Source organism: Chiloscyllium plagiosum, unplaced genomic scaffold (genome assembly GCF_037043375.1).
Source record: "Chiloscyllium plagiosum isolate Xiang-an unplaced genomic scaffold, Cpla_swu_hap1 HiC_scaffold_8, whole genome shotgun sequence".
Taxonomy (NCBI): domain Eukaryota; kingdom Metazoa; phylum Chordata; class Chondrichthyes; order Orectolobiformes; family Hemiscylliidae; genus Chiloscyllium; species Chiloscyllium plagiosum.
Window position 1 is genome coordinate 97,099,300 of NW_028270146.1, and position 24,863 is coordinate 97,124,162.

The window sequence follows — 24,863 nt, forward strand, 5'->3', positions numbered from 1 at the left end:
ACTTGACTTCAGACGTTTGAACTTCCCTTGGGAAGCAGTAAATTACTGCGGGATTCGAAACTAAATTGATGCGGAGTCTTTTGGGAGAGGTTAGCTCTGAGAGTTCATGATGTTGCTCTTTATCGTAACATTGAATACACGTTAAGCACATCGCCACTCGGGTGTTAAGGTATCGGGTTCCCCATCCAAAGACTAGTCAAAAACTTGCGAAACCAACGCTCAGAATGAAAGGAACCAGAACTATCCATTTACTAAAAGCTATCAGAAGGAGGTAGGAAGCCGTAATTCAACCTTTCAGTTGTCAATCACAGCTGTTTTCCATGTCCATCTACCCCACAGTACCTGTCCAGCTAGCAGTATTCCTGAACGCTTACTGTATACTGTCCCATTCAATGTCTTAGTGAAGCATGTGCAGCGAGATAACAGTTTATCTATTTTGGAAGTCGAAAGACACGTCAGTGAATTGTACAACGGTGCAGCTCCCACGAGTCTCATTCTCCTGTCGCTCATTGCTTTTCCCTCTTTTTAATGGAATTTGCTTTTGGAATTTGCGATAGAATTCGCTACCCCAACATCTTTTCAGTGTGTTCCGTATCATATCTTGCTGCGTTTTGGATAAGTTCTTGTCTTAGCTCTTGGTTCCTTTGTTAAAGTGTGTTGACCCCTCCCCAACCCCGGTTACTAACTGACCCCCGGGAGAACGTACTCTTTTCAAAACCTCTCACCATCTCAACAGCGGACAGACTGGATATAGGTAATTCTCGTCTGATTTTCTGCTTGGATGACACACAGTGAGCGACTGATCAGATACCAGACTCCAACTACTGGCGGAAAAAAAACCCTGAATTTACAGCGTCCGCGGTTCTTTCAGTTTTTATTTAGTTATCAGCCTGAGCCAGTCTAACTCCGTATGGAGGGACACAATGAACTTGGAACACCGGCTTGCCCAATGCATTCACCCCACACTACACCAGCAGACTAGCAAACATGTTCCTAAAGGGTTAACTGCAGGGTGGGCGGAAACAGGGCTAAATGTTGATGTCGGAATACAGTCTGCAAAACTGCTGCCAACATCAACAAAATTACAAAATGAGTTTAGATGGAACGGTTTTATTAAAAACCTAATGAACCTTCCGATTGATCAGGTTGTTTACAAGTTCAGTTTTGCTCCATTCTTAACTACATCCTGGGGTGTAATTCCGATTGCACTGGCTGTAGGTTTTTTGGTACCTCCTCATTGAACATTCCGGGTGGTAACATTGATTTTTTATAACTTTTTATAGTTTTGACCTTTTAGTGTATGAAAAACTGTTCAACTTTGAAGGACAACTTCTTCATCTGATAGCCACACTTTTAAAGCGCGCTATTAGCGCCTTTTGTTTGCAGAGCGATTGTAAAACAAATACGAACATAAAATCACATTACGAGGACATTTGATCAGGTGAGCAAAAGCTTGAGGGAAGAGATGGGGTTGTAAGGAATATGTTAAAAGAGCTAAGAATTCAATTCATCTCCCTCCATGGCGGGAGCTCCAGGGGCGAAAATCCAACACATGAATAGCAAGTATCTTATTTCCGACATCGTTATTGCAAGATAGAGCCACGCCCGGAAAGTTTAAGAAGCAGTTTAAATGGAGCAGCGCTGATGTGAAAGGTTGTGCTTTTCAATCTGAAAGTAGTAGGGTGGGAAAGATGTTTTGCAACGCACGTTATGGACAGCAGAGGGCGGCAGTGGCCCGAAAGACAGACAAGGAGGCGACATCTATGGGCAGAAAGCAGGATGAAAGTTCGTGATGAAGAGTCACCGGACTCGAAACGTTACCTTCCGCTTTCTCTCCACAGATGCCTGCAGACCTGCTGAGTTTCTCCAGCAATTCCTGTTTGTGTAGGGTGCTACAAACCTTCACAAATCCTGTTAGTGTTTCAGACCTCCAGAATCCGCAATTCTTTGTTTTATAATGCTGATGAAGGTGAGAGATCAGGGGAGAGGGGAGGAGATTCAAAGCTACAATTATGAGATCTTGCGCGGGTGAAGACGAAAACAACTCGGGAGCAAAATAAATAAAAATACAGCTGTCCTTGTTTAACTTCCACCCAGGCTCTGAAACGACCCTGTAGTGCACGAGGCAGACGTTTTGAAGACACCATATGCCTCATGAAACAGTTGGATCTCCATTAATCGAGGCTCTCACTATCCGTTGCCCCGTTATCAATGGGATCGTGACCTTAGGTTCCTCACAGTGTGGAAACAGGCCCTTCGGCCCAACAAGTCCACACCGACCCTCCGAAGAGCAACCCACCCAGACCCATTCCCCTACATTTATCCCTTCACCTAACACTATGGGAAATTTAGCATGGCCAATTCACCTGCTCTGCACATCTTTGGATTGTGGGAGGAAACCCACGCTGACAACATGCAAACTGAAAACACAGATAGTTGCCCGAGGCGGGAATTGAACCCGGATCTCTGGCGCTATGAGGCAGCAGTGCTAACCACTGCGCCACCATGTCACCCGTTCCTGTTTAAACAAAGATTCTCACAACCAAATCCCTTACTAAATATGGGCTTTTAACACTAGACCCTCATGAAATAGAATCATCACTAGATCCTCATTAAAATGGGAGCCACTGGTACAGTGGGAAAGCCACTTGATTACTAATCTAAGGATTAGTTCCCTCCGTGACTACCTGGTCAGGTCCACGCCCCCCTACGACCCACCCTCCCATCCTGGCACTTTCCCCTGCCACCGCAGGAACTGTAAAACCTGTGTCCAAACCTCCTCCCTCACCTCCATCCAAGGCCCTAAAGGAGCCTTCCACATCCATCAAAGTTTTACCTGCACATCCACTAATATCATCTATTGTATCCGTTGCTCCCGATGCGGTCTCCTCTACATTGGGGAGACTGGGCGCCTCCTAGCAGAGCGCTTTAGGGAACATCTCAGAGACACCCGCATTAATCAACCAAATCGCCCAGTGGCTCAACATTTCAACTCCCCCTCCCACTCTGCCGAGGATATGGAGGTGCTGGGCCTCCTCCACCGCCGCTCCCTCACCACCAGACGCCTGGAGGAAGAACGCCTCATCTTCCGCCTCGGAACACTTCAACCCCAGGGCATCAATGTGGATTTCAACAGTTTCCTCATTTCCCCTTCCCCCACCTCATCCTAGTTTCTAACCTCCAGCAACTCGACTTGTCCGGACTTGTCCGACCTGCCCAGCTCCTTTTCCACCTATCCACTCCACCCTCTCTTCCCTGACCTATCAACTTCATCTCCTTCCCCACTGACCTATTGTACTCTATGCTACTCTCTCCCCACCCCCACCCTCCTCTAGCTTATCTCTCCATGCTTCAGGCTCTCTGCCTTTATTCCTGATGAAGGGCTTTTGCCCGAAACGTCGATTTTGCCTGTCCTCGGATGCTGCCTGAATTGCTGTGTTCTTCCAGCACCACTAATCCAGAATCTGGTTTCCAGCATCTGCAGTCATTGTTTTTACCTCCTTACTAATCTAAGGAGGCCGAGGTAATGTTCTTGGGAATTTGGCTGCAAAGCTCACCATAGCAGATGGTAATATGAGTCTGGAAATAAAAGTGTAACGTTGGCTATGAATCAGTTGTCTTCATTAATCCCCCCTTATGGGAGGAAAATGTATTGCTTGACCTTTGTATGACTCCAGACCCCCAGCAATGTGGATTCCTAACTGTTCTCTGAAATAGCCTGGCAGCAAAATACTGCAGGTGCTGGAAATCTGAAATAAAAACAGGAAGTGCTGGACATACTCAGGATGTCTGGCAGCATCTATAGAGTGGAAAACAATTAATGTTTTGAGTTCGATATGACTTCTTCAGAACTTAGAGTCGAAACTTTAACTCATTCTCTCTCAACTGATTTGTTGAGTTTCTTCATGTTTTTTGTTTTTATTTATAGTATGCTACTTAGTTGTGTGAAGCTTAAAAAGAATGAAACTGGATGGATGACTTGGCATCAACCTTGGCACCAGAAATGACAGCAGCAAACTCAGCCCTGTCAACCCTGTACACCTTAAGGTTAGTGCCAAACTTGGGAGAACTGTCTCACAGACAAATAACAGCCTGACATAGTCATATTCACAGAATCATACAGAATAGATGTCACATGTCCCAGAACAACCTTCCACAGTCCTGTATGTCCTTTCAACTCAGCAGAGGTGGTGGCATAATGGTACACAGGCAGAAGGGAGTTGCCCTGGGAGTGCTCACTATTGATTCTGGACCATAATGTCTCATGATATCAGCTTAAATATAGACTTGAAACCTATAGCTGATCACAGTCCCACTCAGCTGATGAATATGTGCTCCTCCATGTTGAACATAACTTGGCGGCTGCACAGGGGATGGAGTACAGAATGTATTCTGGGTGGGGAATTTCAGTGTCATCACTAGGTGCAGTTCAGCAGCACCACTACTGACCAAGTTGGTTGACTCCTGAGGACATTACTGATAGAATGGACCTGTAGGCAGTAGTGAGGGAATAAACATCTGTCATTCTCACAAATCTACCTGTTGCAGATGCATCTCCTACATTATCAGTAGAAATGACAGCCACACCTCTTGTTGAGACAAAATCTAGAATGAAAATTAGAATGAAAAGCATCTTCAATAACCTGTGGGCGCTGGAGATCTGGAACAAAAATAGAAATTGCTGGCAAACTCAGCAGGTCTGGCAGCATCTGTGGGAAAACAAAGGAGAGTTAATGTTTCAAGTCTCCCGTTACTCTTCATCAGAACTGATGATCAGAACATGCTCAACTGTTAATCCAGAGACCCAAATAACATACTGGGGACCGGGGTCTGGATCTCACCATGGCAGATGGTGGAACTTAAATTCTGTTCAAAATTAAGAGTCTAATAATGACCATAAGTTGATTGTTGGAAAAAACCCATCTGGTTCACTAATATCTTTTGGGAAGGAAATTGCCACCCTTACTTAGTCTGGCTCACATGTGACTCCAGCCACATAGCAACGAGATTGGCTCTTATCTGTCTTCTGGGCAATAAATGCTGATTGAGTCCTGCGAATGAATAAAAAAAATTCTCATCTCAGTGTTGGGGAACGCCAGCATGTCAGTGCAAGAGATAAGGCTGAAGAAATTGCAATAGTCCTCAGCCAGAAGTGCCCATCTTGCCCTCCTCCAGAGGTCCCCACCATCACAGATGCAAATTTCCAGCCAATTTAATTCAGTCCATGTAATACCAAGAAACAGTTGGAAGCATTTGATATAATTAAGGCTATGGGCCTCTGACAACATGACCCTTGGCAATAGCACTATAAACTTTTGCTCCAGAAATAGTTGCACCCTTAAGCAAACCTGGGAATCTCCATTTTTGGAAGTTTTACCTAGCATAAAGGAAGATGATTGTTGTTGTTGGGGGTCAGTCATCTCAGCTCCAGGACATCTGGTTCAACCTGTTCTGTGATGCTAATACTGTACACACATTCTGGACCAGGTGGAGATGTTCAGAGGTAAGGGCGCTACCACTACACCACAAGTTCCTCAGCACAGCGCTCTCAGCCCAATCATCTTCAGCTCTGTAATCAGTTAGCTTCCCTCTACCACAGTCAGAATTGGGAATGCTTACTGGTGACTGCACAATGTTTGGCACCAACTGTGATTCCTCAGATATTGAAACAATCTATCTCCAAATGCAGCCTCAACAACTAACCAACTGACAAGCAGCAAGTAACTGACCAAGGAGTCCAGGACCAGATGGCAAAGTTTAAAGATACAGGTTCACTTAGGACCAAAATGAGGAGCAGTTCCTTCAGCCAGACAGTGGGGAACCTGTGGAATTCACTGCCGCAGAAAGCAGTTGAGGCCAAAACATTAAATGGTTTCAAGAAGGAGTTATAGTTCTTAGGGCTAATGGGGTCAAATGGTATGGGGAGAGAGCAACCACAGGGTAGAGTTGGATGAATAACCATGATCATAGTGAATAGCAGAACAGGCTTGAAGGGTTGAATCGCCTATTGTTGTTCCTATTTCCATGTTTGCACCACACACAAGTGACAGGCAGTGACCAGTTCCAGTAAGTTTGAACCTAACCATTGCCCCATGACATTCCAAATGTATTACCATTGTAGAATCCTCCATTATCAATGTCCCTGGGGGAGCTGTTGTGGTGTGCAGTGATGGTGGAATCCTGCAGTCAGTAGTCATCTGCTGTCCATCATCAACAGGGCACAGGTCCTGAGTATGATGGAATATTTCCCACTTGTCTGGATGAGTGAAGCTCCAACAACACTCAGGAAGCTTCACATTATCCAGCACAAAGCAGCCCACTTGATTGGCATCACATCCACAAACATTCAGTCACTTCACCACCACTCAGTAGCAGCAGTGTTACCCATCCACAAGAAGCACTACAGGATTTCACCAAGGCTCCCGAGATAGCACATTCCAAACCTACAACCACCATCTACAAGGACAAACCGAGCACACCATCACCTGCAAGTTTACCTGCAAGTTCCCCTCTAAACCAGTCACCATTTTGGTTTTGGTTTCCTTCAGTGTCTCTGGGTCTAAATCCTGGAACACACACTGTCCTCACCACCTTTACCATCAGCGCTTTGGAATGTGTCTACACCAAATGGACTGAAGCAGTTCAAGATGACAATTCACCTTCTTTTCAAGGTGAATAGGAGCAATAAATGCTGATACTGCCAGCAATGGCCACATCCCATAAACAAATCAATAAAAAGACAGCTTACACTAGGTCCCCTTTAAAACGAGTGTCATCATCAAGAACCCATTTAAAATGGGCTCTCATCACCAATATCTCATTAAACTCAGGCTCTTGCCATCAGATCCTGCAATGAATGCAGGATCAATACAGGATCCCATTAAACAGTGGCTCTCTCTTTTGTTTGTTGGGTAGTGGTATGGTTAGAAACTGTCAGTTTGTATGGAATAGATCTGAAGAATTTCTTTTAAAAAATGGTGATTTTGCGGAGGAGATGAGGAACTAAAATTACTTGGTCAGAGAGTATAAAAATTCTATTAAGATGAACAATGAGTAATCCACTGAAGAGAATTAAACTGATCTAGCTATGTACCACATTCCCTAATGTTAGATATTGCTATGACTGTCTTCGTGATTTTGATCTGGTGAAGGGAAATTAATGGACACTGTGCCCTTAAAGTGTGCTGGATCTTCATGTACTCTCCCATTAAACTACATCTCAGCCCAAGTGCCAGTCAGTGTTCTCAGGACAGAGAAGATTGAAATCCTGAACCATACAAACAAAAAGAAAAAGCTTTGCTTTCATTTTTGGTTCAACTCCACATTCATGCCATAAAAGAGAAGCTCACAAAACTTCACTAAATCCACCAGCATGGCCAGTTCCTCTCCCATGTTATGGAGCAGAGCAGACACTCTCAAAATATTTTAAGAAGGTAGCCCAGACCTTAACTTTTTATTATTTTTAAAGGTAGATATGAAGTACTACTTCCAGATGCAATACGACCAAACTACTCAACATTAAGCAAAACACAATTTATTTAAACACTACAGTTAAAATACAAACAAAATAAAGGAATCTAAAACAACAATTGTTGGAAAACTTAACCAAATAATAGATACAGTACCCATTACTAATTAACCGTTCTAACATAGCAACATTCCATCATCACATCACTTGGCAAAAAAGGTAAATTCACGCACAGATTCTTCCATGCAGTTTTCCAATCCAGGATGAAGGAACATCAAGAGAAGGTTTAAGAGAATAGCAGCTCGGAATCATTCACTGAAGCGTCCAACTCTTTTGAGACCTCATAGGCTTCTGCTGCTGAAAGCTAAAACCAAAAACTAGGAGGCACACCTGTGCTGCCTCCGACTGTTCCAGCTTTTAAAAAAAACTCACGTATTGTTTACTTAATTCGTCTTCAGTAGCTAGTTCAGCACCTCTGCCTTACAATCTCTCTTTAAAAAAGGACAAAATAACCTTTTAAAGTGACAGCATCATCACACCCTAAGGAATAGCACTGGGTCAAAAGTGATATAGATGTGCGTACATTTTTAATAGGTGGTTCTTTTAGCAAGGTCTAGTTCGGTGAGTTACAGGTGAAAATGTAGATGCTGAGGGGACGGTGAGGTTTCTTGAATGACAAAATCTGGAAAGAAGAACAAACATGAGAGCAATGCAGACAGCATATGCCACACTGTACTGACTGTCCTGCAGAAACATTCCTATTAAGGTAAAATCTGCACCATTAATCAGGATTGAGAGCTGCTCCACTGCTTGTAGTATAAATATATAAAGAATAATAAATAAAGAAACAGAAGTGCTTTTCTTTTTAATTACTGATTCATTGCACCGATTGTGATCACGGTTCAGTTACAATTTGCAGGTCTAGGAACAATGGTTTATTTTAGAATCAGTTTTTGAAACTGGCTTTCAAAGTACATTCAGTGTTGCTGAATGTAATTGCACTATTCCAGTACCTTGTTTGTTTAACACCAAATCTCCATATATTAATTTCGGAAGGGGAATACACTGCACAAAGAGAACACAGAACATCAGATATGCCATGTCTTCTAGTCTCTGAAGAGAACTCAAGATTTGCATTGGATATGTTTTGAATGGCTGCAAGAGGAACAGGCCACATCTGTGGGTTACTCCAGCAAACTGAACATTGTGTAGGGTTTAAATTCCATTGTTAGTGTTTCTGAACAACAGGATAAAAGTCAAAATGTCCTCGAGATTAAATGAAGCCAATTTTTGAAAAAAAATATATAAACGAATACTAACATTATGAAGGTATGAGGAGGAAGTTGGCTCTTGTGGATCGGGAAAATACATTAAAATGTCTGATGGTAGATAAGCAATGGCTAATATTTAAACACTTTATGGGAAAGAAAAGAACATATATTCAAGCTGAAAAACCTGGGAATTTGGAAAAAATTAGAATTCAGAAGAGGACCAAGAAATTGATAAAGGAACACTGAATAGAATCTGAATGTGAAATAACAAGAAACATAAAAATAAACTGTAGAAGCTTCTACAGTTATGTGGAAAGTGGCATTAGTAAAGACAATTGAGTCCATAACAAATACAGACAGGAGAATTTGTAATAGCAAATAAAGAAATGGTAGAGAAGCTTAATAAATACTTTGTATCCATCTCAACACAGGAAAACACAAAACGTTTCTTGAAAAAATTAAGATCTAAGGGCCTAGTGAGAGAGTGAAACTGAACTAATATCAGTAAAAAAAGTTTTCAAAACTTAACAGAACTGTAAGTTATTAAGCTTATGAGACACGATAACATTCACTGTAGAATTTTCAAAGTGATTGTGAGAAAAATGGATGTCGTAGTGACTATCTTTCAAAATGTTACTAATTCTGCAACTGTGTTGACAGATTGGAAGACTGCAAATGTAATGCTGTTGTTTAATCAAGGATTGAGGGGAAAAAGGGACCTACAAACATGTGAGCCTCATGTCAGTACCGTAGTAGGGAAAATGCTAGAATTTAAAGAAGTCACCATTAAATATTTAGAAAAAAATTAGACAGATTCAGCACAGATTTATAAAAAAGGAAAATCATGGTTGACAAACCTGACAGTTTTTTGAGGATAGTATTCAAAGAGCTGATGAGGGAAACTAGTTGATGTAGTTTGGATTTTCAGAAGGCTTTAGGTAAATATCCATGCAGGAGGGAAAAGTGCATGGGTTTGGATTAATTTGGATTGAGAATTGGTTTCTTGGCAGAAAGTAGAGAGTGCAAATGAATGGATCTTTCTCAGATTGGCAGGCTGAGACCAGTGGGGGCACTGCTGATCAGTGCTTGGGTCCCAGTTGTTTACAATCTATATTACTGACGCACATGAAAGGGAGGAAATTGTAATATTTCCATGTTTGCAGATTACACAAGACCAGTGGGAATGTTTTGTGAGGCATATGCAAGGAGGCTTTAATGTGATTTGGACAGTGTGATGAGTGAAGTGACAAATAATTTTTAGAGTTTATATTTTAAAACAGTGGCAGAGATGGGTTTATTTATATAAAAAGGTTTAAAAATATAACTAAATCATATTGTCCTTCCAGAACAATGAGACAATCACGTATGTCGTAGAGCAGGCACCCATGTAGTGCTAATGGAAGATTGCTTTTATTGTTATGGTTTACAACAGGCAGGATAACACTGAAGACCATTGGTCTCACTGAAGTGTATAAAATACTTAAAGGGACAGACAAAGTACATGTAGGTTAAGATACATTCCTCAGTTGGAGATTCTGGAACTGGGAGCACAATTTAAAAGTGGGATGTCATTTAGGACCAAAGTGACGGGTTTTTTAAAACTTCGGTGTAAATCTTTGGCATTAAAATAGAAATCAATAGATTTCTGATTACCAAAGACATAAAGGGTTATGGGGATAGTGTAGGTAAAAAGCATTGAAGTGTTTGTTCAGCCACAATAATATTTAATAGTAGAGCAGGCTCGATGGTCTGAATTATTACTTCCGTTCCTACCAGCTTGTTTTTTGGTTTATGGGAGACTTAACTGGGGGAAAAAGCCAAATATGATTTCTCCACTAGAAAGGAGTATTGAACAGTTCAAGAGAAGTATAATTACCCCAGTAGAAAAGTTTAGTTTGTGAAACTTCCGAACCAGGACTGGTTATTAGAACCAGGTTATTAGAAGCTGAGAAAATCTAAGTTTTCAATTTTGAAAGTTTTCATGTAAAACTACTTCTACAGGAAAGGACTGTAGAGAATTAGTTCAGCCAGATTTAAAGATTTGATACAGAGGAGTAAATTTTCCAGATTTGAGTTGCTGTAATAGGATGTGATTTTGATTTGCTGTATGTTTTGAGATATTTCAAATTGTGTTCTATATATAGACAGCTTTCCCCCCCCCCTTTTTGTTGTTAAAGATTCTCTGCAGCCTTGTTGTGTAGCTATGTTTCAGTAACTAAACAGCCCATATTAACTAAATAAACCATATGATCTATCAGGCCTGGGATCTGACATGTTCAACACTACCTTCAACTTGGATCATAACAAACAGCAGATTATATCACCCGAGGGGTGGTGGTGGGAACATGCCAATAAGAAATAGGAGGAAGTCAAAGATATATCTTTGAGGAACACGGACATAGTGAAGGAGAAAGAGAAACCATTGCAGATGATTCTGTGGCCACAGCTGGATAGATAAGAATGGAACCGGGTGAGTGCAGTTCAACAGTGAAGGAGAGGCATTGGATTGTCTACAGATAGGTTGAGAAGGATGAGATAATCTATCACAGTCGTATAGGATGTCATTTGTCACATTGATAAGAGGCAGTAAAAGATCTTAGTGAACATTGTGACAGCTTCATGGTCACTTTCATCAGTTCTGTAACTTAAATTCCAAAGCTGCTCTGGTGGGATTTGAACTCTAAGTCTCTAATTACTAGTTAGTAACATACACCATTACAAACTAGGGTGATTGGAAGGCAGTCAGGAGGAGAGATCACAATGCGCAGTTGCCTTCAGGAAGATTGTGACTGACTATAGTCCTTATTGTCACCTTGGCTGAGAGCAGCTAACTCAGCTTAGCTGGCTGGAGCCAGGGACTCTTGCCTTAACTACAGACCAAGGCCAGAATTTAAAAAAATGATTTCTTGGTAGTTCTACTTTGGTTCTCTTGTATTTTCCTTCAGGTCAAGTGGCTCCAAAATACAAATTGCCTTCATTGCAGCTGCTTTAAGTTGTGAAACAGATGCAATGAGACCCAATTTTGAAGATTAAAGTTTTGCAACGTAAGTATGCCTGAAAAATATATGATATAAAAAGATTGGGCCATTTTTCAGAAGCTGCTGGCAGCCTAATGTGATATTATGTCTTAAGGTAATTGATAAGCCTAGTGGGTGCTTTTAGGATCCACAGTAGAAACTTAATTGCAATGTAGCATAGAAATTGCTCAGAAGTCTTGCACAGCAGTCAGCTGAAAGATTCAGATATTGTCCTTGTGCAGCCAGTGGAAACAGGAACCATAGCTGTCATTCCTCTACTGCAATTTCCCACACTCCATTCCCAAGCCGCCATTGCTAAGCTCCATACCATCCAATGCATGAGGCAGATGGCTTGCATTCAAACTCTACAACTGTGTGAGAGAGACACCATCAGCCCAGATATAAAATGAGCAAGGCATCACTCTGGGCAGATTTTGGACGCCGCCATTGGCATTCTTTCTGGGCCTGAAAATGGTCATAGCCAAATTCCTCTAGCCTCAAGTTAGTGATGCAAGATAACATTTATATCAAAGAACTCTCAAGCTGGATGTGATCACCAAGTTTATTAAATTATATCTTACAGAATAATTCCATGAAAAACAACAGTTTGCAAATAATAAATTGAGTAAAAAGAAAGGCAAAATTAAGTTCCTTAGGAAAAGTTGTAGTACCTGGTGATAAAGTGTGGTAAAACATTTTTATTCCAGTTAGTGTAGTAAAGTTAAAATAATATACATTTCTGGGAACAATATTCAGCTTCTTACTGGATACTCCTGTGCTTAGAACTTGCTTTCACTGATGAAAGACTAGCAGGATACTTCTTCAGTGTATTGTACTGGTAAGGGTTGGCCAATAGCTGCAATCAGTGAGTGACAGGATCTATAACAAATATCTCTTCAAGTACTTGTGCAGGTGGCAAGGAAATGAAAGATAAGGTTATTTATATAATGCAAATGAATAAAAAAACTGCATGGAAAAATGAGGTATTTGTTAGTCAGGAATGTAATCATTCCAATGTGCATTTTAAAATAAGGGTCGGGCAGCTGTTGTGTCATGAAACTTCATGACCAAGTACTGGAATATTTAATTGATAGTTGATGAGGAAATTTCTTCTTTTACTCCCTCGACATTTATGACATAAGAAACAAGTTTCCTTCACTTGAATGAGAATATTCTCAATGTTGAAGCACCAGGCAGTGAAGACATTGTATTAAAAAGTGCATGTGGGCACACACACAAAGCATAACATTACTTTTAAATACATTTCCAAAGGACCAAATGACTTGAATACAAAACAATCACGAAACAAATTCTTGCCAATGGTGGAATGTAAATTACTATGTTAAAATCTTGCAAATGTTTTTAGAAAGAAAATTGATCAAAGTTTCATTTGATAGAGGTGAAAGTTCCAGCTTCATTTGCAAATAGATATATTGTGATTGAATGACGGCAAGTTGCTATTTGCAATTAACATTATGTGGAGACTGATTCAGAGTATTAATATTGCAATCTTTTGCTTTCATGAAAAACTAAATATTTTAATAAAATTTTTTAAAAAGTTGAGACTCTAAGCCTAAAAGAGAAGGGGTTTACATGATTCAGTGGTGAGCCCCTGGAATTATCTGCTTAGAAAGTAGTTGACAAGAAGTGGCAAAACATTGAATGCTTTCGTGAAGGAGATAATATAGTTCTGAGAACTAAGGGGGTCAAAGGGTATGGAATGAAAGCAGGAATTAGTGAATTGGATAATCAGTGCTAATCAATGAATTGCAGGTGCAAGCTTCTTAAAAGTGGCAACATAAGTGGATAAAGTGGTAAAGATGGCATAGTGCATCCTTGCCTTCATCAATAGGGACATTAAGCATAAACATTGGTATGTCATGTTTCAGCTGTGTAAAACTTTAGTTCGACAACATTTGGAATTCTGGTCACCACACTATAGGGAGCATGAGGAGGCTGGGAGAGTGTACAGAAGAGGTTTTTCAGGATGTTGCCTGGATTGGAGTCTATTAGTTATAAGGAGTGGTTGGACCAACTTGGATTGCTTCCACTACAGCTTTGGAAGCTGAGTAGCAACTCGATAGAAGTATATAAAATTATGAGAGGCATGGACAATAGGAATCTTTTGCAAATACTAGGGACATAGTTTTAAGGCAAGAGAGAAGACGTGTGATGCAAGTTTTTGTATATGGGGGATGGTAGGTGCTTTGAACATGCTGCCAGGGTAGGTAGTAGAAGCAGATATGATAGCAACGTTTAAGAGGCATTTAGATAGAGGCATATGGACCACGTGTAGGCAGATGGAATTAGATTAGAATGGCATCATGATTGGCACAGGGATGATGGACTGAAGGGCCTGTTCCTGTGCTGTACTATGCTTTTCTATGTTCAGGCTTGAAGCAGGAACTCCCGTTCCTATTTTCTATGATGTTAAAATAAGAGGTCATAAGTGCTCACTACTGCATTCAGATCCACTTCATCTCTCAAAAAATGCAAAAATCTCTCAATCAGGTTAGAATTTAGGGACAGAGCCTTACAACGATCCAGACTCTGCGCAGGATTATCATTGTTCAGAGAACCCTGCAGGTGTAGTGATAGGTTATATAGCAGTGGTTTAATAAAGTGCACTAAAGCTCAATTACACCAATATATTTAATTATCAGTAATTCATCCTAATCACACTTCATGTTTGGAAGGATAACGACGATAACAGTACCATTGAGTATATCGTTGGGGACAAAGTGTGGAAATTTCACCTCTCCAGCAACTTCTCCCCCCCCCATCCCTCCAAGTTCCCTTTATAAAAATCTCAATGGTAGATCTCAATTTCTCTTAGAAATTAGAACAAATACAGCTTCAATTATTAATAAATACAAAAACTGTAAATCCAAAGGTTGTGCTAATTTTAGTTGTTGTAAAACAAAAACAAGGCTGCTTGATGCAAACATACCAAATATAACAATTCAGCAGGTTCCATCATAGATAGACAGATCGATAGAAGTTTGTTACTTGTATTTATGAAAATACAATAAAGTGTGTATAAGTCGCTACAAAACAGTGCAATTTAATTACATAAACTACATTAAAAATGAGACAAAGTTAAGACAAATATCATTTTTTGTTCACTCCACAGCCCTCTTAGTTTCACGAACCGGTCATTGCCGAAGACTGGAGCCTGCCGAAGACTGAGGCTTTCTCCAACTTCCGTGTGTGACACCGCTGAATAAGTCTGTTGCTATCCGAGGTTTTGCGTGTTTTATCATTAGTTATGCATGTTGGTCAGTTAGCTTGAATATTAAAACTCCTGTGGGTTCTAATGCAACAATATTGCGAAAAAAGGCAATGTAGAAGATTCGCGCCATTCTAATTTAAGAGTTAGAATCGATCCCTGTGGTCCTGATAGTGGCAATGCATTATTTACCCATACACTTTAATGCATGGCTGCTCTGCATACTACCTTACATCACGCTGTAATCTTTTGCTATAAATTCTGTATTTTATGATCTTATACTCCACAACCATCTGTTGAAGGAGCAGCACTCCGAAAGCTAGTGCTTCCAAATAAACCTGTTGGATTATAACCTGGTGTTGTGTGATTTTTAACTTTGTACGCCCCAATCCAACACCAGCATCTCTAAATCATTATCTGGGTGGCATCTTGTCAGAAGACAGTTAAAGATTAGACACTATTAAACACCCATTTTTGTAAGTTTAATCAGTAGTGATTAGTCTTCTTTCAAAATTCTTTCAACTGGAATTCTTAAGTCTTACTTATTTCCTCCAATTGACAAATTAATTTCTCCAAACTTGTTAAATTCCCATCCTATTCCTCGCCCATCACATAGCACTATCCATTAATAGGTGCCCTTACACTGCTGTCATGTGTAAACTTATTCTAAATTTTACTACTCCTAAATTGTAAACTCTCCGAACGAGAGGGACCGTATTGTAGAAGAGGAGAGTGTGAAATGGACTGGTAAGCTAGAAGAGATACCTGTTAGGAAGGAAGATGTGTTGGACATTTTGAACAACTTGAGGATAGACAAGTCCCCTGGGCCTGACGGGATATATCCTAGGATTATGTGGGAAGCAAGAGAGGAAATTGCAGTACCGTTGGCAATGATCTTCTCGTCTTCACTGGCAACGGGGGTGGTACCAGGGGACTGGAGAGTAGCGAATGTTGTGCCCCTGTTCAAAAAAGGGAATAGGGATAACCCCGGGAATTACAGGCCTGTTAGTCTTACTTCTGTGGTAGGCAAAGTAATGGAAAGGGTACTGAGGGATAGGATTTATGAGTATCTGGAAAGACACTGCTTGATTAGGGACAGCCAGCACAGATTTGTGAAGGGTAGGTCTTGCCTTACAAGTCTTATTGAATTCTTTGAGGAGGTGACCAAGCATGTGGATGAGGGTAGAGCAGTGGATGTAGTGTACATGGATTTTAATAAGGCATTTGATAAGGTTCCCCATGGTAGGCTTATGCGGAAAGTCAGGAGGCATGGGATAGAGGGAAATTTGGCCAATTGGATAGAAAACTGGCTAACCGGTTGAAGGCAGAGAGTGGTGGTAGATGGTAAATATTCAGCCTGGAGCCCAGTTACAAGTGGAGTTCCGCAGGGATCAGTTCTGGGTCCTCTGCTGTTTGTAATTTTTATTAACGACTTAGATGAGGGAGTCGAAGGGTGGGTCAGTAAATTTGCAGATGATACGAAGATAGGTGGAGTTGTGGACAGTGAGGAGGGCTGTTGTCGGCTGCAGAGGGACTTAGATATGATGCAGAGCTGGGCTGAGGAGTGGCAGATGGAGTTCAACCCTGCCAAGTGTGAGGTTGTCCATTTTGGAAGAACAAATAAGAATGCGGAATACAGGGTTAATGGTAGGATTCTTAGTCAGGTGGAGGAACAGAGGGATCTTGGGGTCTATGTACATAGATCTTTGAAGGTTGCCACTCAGGTGGATAGAGTTTGTAAGAAGGCCTATGGAGTATTATCGTTCATTAGCAGAGGGATTGAATTCAAGAGTCGTGAAGTGATGTTGCAGCTGTACAGGACTTTGGTTAGGCCACAGTTGGAGTACTGTGTGCAGTTCTGGTCGCCTCACTTTAGGAAAGATGTGGAAGCTTTGGAGAGGGTGCAGAGAAGATTTACCAGGATGTTGCCTGGAATGGAGAATAGGTCATACAAGGATAGGTTGAGAGTGCTAGGCCTTTTCTCGTTGGAACGGCGAAGGATGAGGGGTGACTTGATAGAGGTTTATAAGATGATCAGAGGAATAGATAGAGTAGACAGTCAGAAACTTTTTCCCCGGGTACAACAGAGTGTTACAAGGGGACATAAATTTAAGGTGAAGGGTGGAAGGTATAGGGGAGATGTCAGGGGTGGGTTCTTTACCCAGAGAGTGGTGGGGGCATGGAATGCGCTGCCCGTGGGAGTGGTAGAGTCGGAATCATTGGCGACCTTTAAGCGGCATTTGGATAGGTACATGGATGGGTACTTAATCTAGGTTAGAAGTTCGGCACAACATCGTGGGCCGAAGGGCCTGTTCTGTGCTGTATTGTTCTATGTTCTATGTTCTATGTTCTAATTGTCTGCTCCCTCTGCCCATTTGCTCAGTAAGGGAATTAACTCACTTTGTGGGGGACCTATGAAATAGAATCCCATTGAACGAACCTCTGAGAAAACATGGCAACACGGTGTCCTTCAACTCAACAAACAGCATGTGCTTCTGCAGTTTGTTAAACTGTGAGAACTCCTTAGTCCACACAGCTGCCTGTTATTAGATTCACAATCCATTACAAAGATGGAGAGAGTTAGATACATTTCCACACTGAAGTAGTATTCACTGGACAACTATGGTGGAGCTGGCTTGAAATACTTCAGAAAAATTCTCTCAAGTGGTATTTATCAATCTACATCTTGTGGACAAAAAGGCTGTCACTTTATGTCATACTACACAGATTAGTTCATCAATCATCTAGAAAATTAACTGATTTGTTACATAAGACACATTTCAACCACTTTGGTATGGTGAAAGATGTCAGTTGGATTGTCCCATGGATGAAGGACTCATAGCTTCCATTGTGATGGGTACTGATTTGTCTCACAGAAACTTGCAAAATATTATGTTCACCTTTTGTGAATATTTCTAATGTGTGTCAGTCTTGTGAAAATGATATGCGTCACCTACTGATGCGATGTGCAAACCTATCCTGACAGACATTTAGTTCTGTACACAATCTAGATTTCAAGTATTCCTATACTCGCATGATGTAAAATTATTTGAATAAAAAGTTGCGAGAGAGCAAACTTATCTTCAAATGCTATGTGGAAAAGATGAACATATTGTGGCTATTTTTCCACTGGATTTTAGATCTATTTGACTATAAAAAAAGCAAAATAAATAATTTAGTTTTACATGTATCACCTCTTCTGTGACTTTTCTCAAGGCCAATATTCAGGTCACTGATGATTAGGTTCCTAGAGGAATGACAACTTTTGTGTTTTTTTAAGCTGTAAAAGTGAAGTTTGATATCTTCTTATACTTTGCACTATTCCTTCTTACCCTCACATCCACAACTTGTCATCAATCCCAAGACTATGTTTTATCCCTGGTACAGGAAGCTTTGTGAGAAAACATCTGTGGTATATACCAATGCAACCACCTGCATTTCAGAGAATAGAATCAAGATAAATATTTTGAATAATTCCTGCCTGTCAAGGAAATGTTTCATGAGATCTAGCGATTTACGCTCCCAGTCTTGAAATCGATGGAACAGTTTGGGAATACACAGGACAATCTTCACAGTTTGTGCTGCAAGTGGGAATCCTGACTGTGAGTCATGTATTTTAGGAAATTATTGAAGCACCAATCCCCATTTTACAGACGTTAAAACTAATTGTTGGAAAACTGCACATTCTGCCCATGGATTCCAAACATGGAGCAATAGGAGGATCTCCAGTTATGTTTGAACTCCAGTTCAGAGGGGAGGACTTCATATGGAGGACCTGTACTTGCCCATGCACCATGTTTTTGCCTCCAGTCCCGCAATCAAATGATTTGAAATAATAAAAGGAATAAGTTCTTGTTCAAAACAAACATATATCCACAAAAAGATCAGCATGATCTTATTGAATGGTGGAGCAGGCTTGAAGGGCCAGATGGCCTAGTCCTGCTCCCAGTTCTTACGATCTTATAAACCACATGAGCATACTACATATTTAAATTTCACAAGCATTTGCTGCCCTGTCTATTTCAAGTTGAAAAGAATTTGAAGAATTTTGAATGTAGAGTGTTCTCAGAGTATTCATGTAATTTTATACATATCTATTGAGACTTTTCTCACAGGATAAGCAAAGGGCAAAGAGCAAATAAGGACATAGGGTGATCTGAAACACTGAGGATTAAAAGACAGAAAGAATGGCCCACAGAGAACGAGGAACAAAAATATGGACAGCTGGTCAGATTCCAAGTGGAGAGTGAGTGATGCAAGTTCAATAGCCTTTCCAAGAAGGAGTCCAGGAAGTGAATAATTGGAAAATTTTGGATGCCCAAGGGGGAGAAAGACAAACTGTAGTGGGTTCAGTGGATTGAAAATATGTTGTTAGGCCTTACAGAGAAAGAAGGAACAACTTGCATACATACTGGGTCTTAAAATTATGTATTTGTCTTCCAAAGATTAGTGAGTCAATTGGCGGAGAACTGCAAACGCAGCTGAGGAAGAATTCAACATTCTCATTCCCTGTAAGTGTTGTGGGGTATAGTGAATATCAACCAATGCCAAAACTGGTCATTAAGATTTGTTTCCCTTCACAATATCTGTTTGGTTGCTTTATGCACTCGAAACACTGAAAAGTTTTAAAGCTGATGTTTCAAAATCATACCGAATCAGTCCAAAATAGCCAAAAAATATTAAAATTGGAAATAGATGCTACAATTCAAAGGAATATTTGTTAGACAGTTGAAGATGATTTGCAGCCTTCCACTCCCTCCACAGTGACAGTCATTTTACAGTAATGAGTCCTATTGGATCTTTGTAAGATTGGTGGGCTAACCATGGTTATGACTATATACACAAAGGAAACTGTGAGTTCACACTGCTTCTTGCTAGGTTATAATAAAGTTATTTGCAGTAATTTATATATAAGATCTGTGTGTGTGTATTGGGATCATGCAAAACAAAATTGCACAGAAGTGAAATGCAAAATTTGCATGAATGTTTGGTCATGTACTTCATCTCAAACGATCAGCATTTTTGATGGTTGTCAAGTTATATATCATTCGTGATTATTTAACACTGAAAGTGTAACATTCCAAAATGACCATTTTTCCATTGGATAATGATAGGATTAATTTATGTTGCTGATACATCAGTAGTAGAATTTCTCATTCAATGTGGCATATTCCTGTCAGTCCTGCTGCTAAATCATTTTGTTGCAGTCACAAAATCTAACATAGTACACAGATTCTACACATTGAGGGGAGGGATGGAGCAGAATGTTACAAGTTCCCTTGTTGGTGGCATTCCTAACATTAAAACCTTTCAGTCCTTTAAAACCTAGTAAATGGCCCAAATGTTTCTGCAGACATTTTGAGGTGTCAAGTCAGTTTTAAACTTAAAACAATCAACAAATTCTCGTTACACCAGGTTCCCTAAAAGTTCTATTTTCTTGTTTTATGCAGAAGAGCCCTGACCTTTGTATTTATCTGACTATGCTCTACAGAGAAAACAATCTGTGTCTGAGGCTATTTTATTTGCCAACACGACACTTGTCATTCATTGTAAATGAAAACAGTGCCTTTGTTGGGTAAAGCGACAGTACTAAGTTACTTGGTTACTTGCTTAACTTGCAGACATTATACTTGAATTGCTGTGAAGAACACACACGTAAACTTGCTTGGATGTTTACATAAAGATTCTTCACTGTGCCTTATTTCAAATATATTTTAACTATAAATGGAGATATTTCTCCCAGGTCAAACGTAATAGTCACTGAAAATTATTGGCTTCTTCATCACGAAGCTAGAGCAGATTGCCACTGCACTGCATTACCAACTTACTGCACTATCAAAAAAAAGTTATAAAATGGTAACAAATCAATCTCACACCTAAGTTAAATCTAAATATTATAGCTAATGAGGTGAAGATGATAGTTTCTATGTGCATTGCAGAAATACACATCTCTCTCTGTACTACCATCTTGAAGCCATTGATTTAGGTGTTCCAGGAATTCCTTTCCATAACTGCCTTTCACAATCTTCACAAATGCATTGAGGCAGTAAAAGCTGGCCAATCAAGGTCAAATTTTAAAAAACAAACTTTCATAGGATGTAGGCATAATGGGCAAGGTCAGCATTTGTTGTCAGTCCCTGATTAACCTTCAACAAAGGGGCCAGCTTGCCTATTTCAGAGAACAAAATTAGTGAGCAAAATTAGGGCGCATGGTATTGGGGGCAAAGTACTGGCTTGGATTGAAAATTGGTTGGCTGACAGGAAACAAAGACTAGTGATAAACGGCTCCCTTTCGGAATGGCAGGCAGTGACCAGTGGGGTACTGCAGGGATCAGTGCTGGGACAGCAGCTTTTTACAATATATATTAATTATATAGAAGATGGTATTAATAGTAACATTAGCAAATTTGCTGATGATACAAAGCTGGGTGGCAGGGTGAAATGTGAGGAGGATGTCAGGAGATTACAGGGTGACCTGGACAGGTTAGGTGAGTGGACAGATGCATGGCAGATGCAGTTTAATGTGGATAAATGTATGGCTATCCACTTTAGTGGCAAGAAGAGGAAGGCAGATTACTACCTAAATGGAGTCAAGTTAGGTAAAGGGGCAGTACAAAGAAATCTGGGTGTTCTTGTACACCAGTCAATGAAGGTAAGCATGCAGATACAGCAGGTAGTGAAGAAAGCTAATAGCATGCTGGCCTTCATAACAAGAGGGATTGAGTATGGAAGCAAAGAGGTTCTTCTGCAGCTGTACAGGGCCCTGGTGAGACCGCACCTGAAATATTGTGTGCAGTTCTCGTCTCCAAATTTGAGGAAAAACATTCTGGCTATTGAGGGAGTGCAGCGTAGGTTCACGAGGTCAATTCCTGGAATGGTGGGACTATTTTATGTTGAAAGATTGGAGGGACTGGGCTTGTACACCCTTGAGTTTAGAAGACTGAGAGGGGATCTGATTGAGATGTATAAGATTATTAAAGGATTGGACACTCTGCAGGCAGGAAACATGTTACCGCTGATAGGTGAGTCCCGAACCAGAGGACACAGCTTAAAAATAAGGGGTAGGCCATTTAGGACAGAGATGAGGAGAAACTTCTTCACACAGAGAGTGGTGGGTGTGTGGAATGCTCTGCCCCAGAAGGCAGTGGAAGCCGAGTCTCTGGACTCGTTTAAGAAAGAGTTGGATAGAGCTCTCAAGGATAGTGGAATCAAGGGTTATGGAGATAAGGCAGGAATAGGATATTGTATTGAGGATGATTAGCCATGATCATAATGAATGGTAGTGCAGGCTCGAAGGGCAGAATGGCCTACTCCTGCATCTATTGTCTATTAACACCCACATTGCTATCAGTTTAGAGTCACATGCAGGCCAGACAATGTAATAGTGGCAGATTCTTTTCCGAAAAGGTAAGTTTTTAATTCAGATTTTTAATCGAATTTAAACTCCAGCAGGTGATTTGGTGGTATTTGAATCAGTGTCTTTATAGCATTAGCCTGGGCCACCAGATTATGAGCCCAGTGACATTACCGTTATGCCATTACTTCCCCACGTCTGATCCTGACCCTCTTCTCAACAGTTCATACATATTTACACGTTCTGTGCTGATTAATTGAGTAAATATTGAGAAATTCCTCCTCTCTTTAGGCCAGGATGTTGAAGGCCATCTGAGGCATTGTCACTGATGCTGGCTCTGAACTTGGTTAATGACAACATAGAGTGAGAATCCAACCTGGGTTGCTTTGCTCTGAATGATCATTATACATTCACTTTGCCAAATGAGCAATGGGCAACTTCCATCTCTAAATATTTTTATGACCTCATTGCTCAGTCTCGGACAGCATCTTTCATTATGGTTCTAAATAATCAGTTTGTTAGTCACAAAGGTACAGAAGCACTATAAAAGTGTTGAGGCAAATGCACAATAACAGTACAAAGTTTCAGTCACAGAGTCTTCTGAAACACCAGTTTTGTGGTGCTGGAAACTTTTATGCTGCATTACTTTAAAAAAAGGACAATGTCTTTCTTACAGCTGTGCATATACCTCTTGTATGCTTATCAAAATAAATTGAAGGATTCAACCTTAAAATGAGCTCCTATGGAGCTCTTGTTGGAAGAATGTGAATAGGAGCCATGAAAAATAAGATTTCTTTTACATACAGGAGAGAAGCCAGTCACTTCGCACAGCATAGGAAGTCTCAGCTGCCAAAAGAAATTAAAATTGTCAACTCTTTGACATCCAATACCTATCCCCTGTATTGTAAGGGTTTGAGAAAAGGGTCCCTTTGTGACTTGAAGAACATTCTCAACTTCTGACCATCAAGTTGACATGATTTATGATATTTTGTGATACTTCAGAGACAGAATAAAATACCAGAATAACAGGATAGGTTGGATTCAAAGTTCTTTACATAACACAAGGACATTCTGCAGTGGAACAAAGACCTTCTAAGCTCCTATGCTTAACAGGACAGTGTTTAGCTTCTTAGGCGGAGGACATTTTGCATTTCTTGTAGTTCACTTTCGGCATTTGTGTCCTAGATGAAGAGAAAGAACAGAACTGTAATATCTGGAAACATGCAACTTTTGCATTAGAGAAACAGGAGCCTGAGAAACTCAAAGACCACTTAATTATAGCCAGTGGGCAGGAGAAAACAACAGTGGGCAAAGAGGGCTTCAGGGACAGAATATCGGAAGGCAATGTCAACCGACCACCATTATCAACCCCTTCTTCACCCTCACATTTCAATTGATTGTATGGGTGGAATATCAGAACAACCAGAGTCAGAGTTTCTGAATGACAGAAGAACTACAGAGTAAGTTGACAGTACAATGAAGGAGAGAATGTATATGAAACATATCGCAGGTTAATCGTACATGTGAGAACCAGGCTAAATGTAGGAAGTTCAAAGAGGCGGTGGACAAGAAAATGAGATGAGAGAGGGTGCAGTAAGATGTAGTGCCTGTTTAATTATAATATTATACAATTAATAATTGGACCTTTCAAAATGGATCACAGCAACTCACAAAATGGCTCTCAAAAGTCACATGATTACCCTTGAGGATTGAGCTGGCACTGAGGCAAGACTACTAATCTCAGGAAGAAATCATAAGAGACCTTGTTGAAATTCAAAAAAACCAACTAAACAGAAACTTCCAGACAAAGGTTTATCTGGAGGTGTGAGCAGCTCATCCTAGCTCACTGCAACTTGCCAATAAGAACTACCTAAATTGAAGGATGAGACAGTTAAGAACTAATTAGCTTGATAAGATGACAATAGGTGGTACTACAACCCAGACCAAAGCAACTCAGCAGATAATATGGAAGCATGATGTGTCAGTTTTAGGACAGCAGCCATCTTAAGTTTGATTTGTATGAAAATCTGAGAGACTCTATTTTAAAGTAAAACCTGTCACATATGAAGATGGTTCTGGTTTGTTGGAGGTAAGTCATTTCAGCTCCATGTAATTCTGCAGGAGTTCCTCAGAGTAGTGTGCTAGGCCCAAACATCTTCAACTGCTTCATCAATGACTTTCCCTTCATCATAAGGTGAGAAGTGGGGATGTTCACTGATGATTGCACAATGTTCAGCACCATTTGTGACTCCCTCAGATACTGAAGCAGTCCATGTCCAAATGCAACAAGATCTGGACAATATCCAAGCTTGGGCTGACAAATGACAATTAACATTTGCGCCACACAAATGCCAGACAATGGGGAGAAAGGAACGAGAACCATACTCCTAGACCAACGAGCCATGAACATTTCAAATGGTTTCCTCCTTCAAAGATTGCAATTTCCCCTCCCATGTGGTCGACGATGCCCTTCAGCATAACTCTTCCATTTCCCACACCTCCCAATGCAATAAGGACAGAACCC

The 24,863-nt window shown here is 40.6% G+C and overlaps 1 protein-coding gene and 1 long non-coding RNA gene across 3 annotated transcripts in view; one reads left to right on the forward strand and one right to left on the reverse strand.

Annotated features, from left to right (window-relative positions):
* Window positions 1-128: 128 nt before the first annotated feature.
* Window positions 129-15,337, forward strand: LOC122553850 (uncharacterized). The gene is made up of 3 exons (XR_006312860.2): window positions 129-271; window positions 3,929-4,047; window positions 14,890-15,337. It is a non-coding gene; the product is annotated as an uncharacterized LOC122553850 (long non-coding RNA).
* LOC122553844 (regulator of microtubule dynamics protein 3-like) overlaps window positions 12,300-24,863 on the reverse strand; it is a 265,040-nt gene continuing 252,476 nt past the window's right edge. The window contains exon 12 of one of the 2 annotated variants that reach the window (XM_087990143.1): window positions 12,300-14,564. In XM_087990143.1, coding sequence (XP_087846269.1) covers window positions 14,433-14,564 — 132 coding nt within the window. In that variant the 3' untranslated portion in view covers window positions 12,300-14,432. Of the gene's footprint in view, window positions 23,521-24,863 lie in introns of both variants that reach the window. The other variant, XM_043698252.2, reaches the window with a different exon arrangement.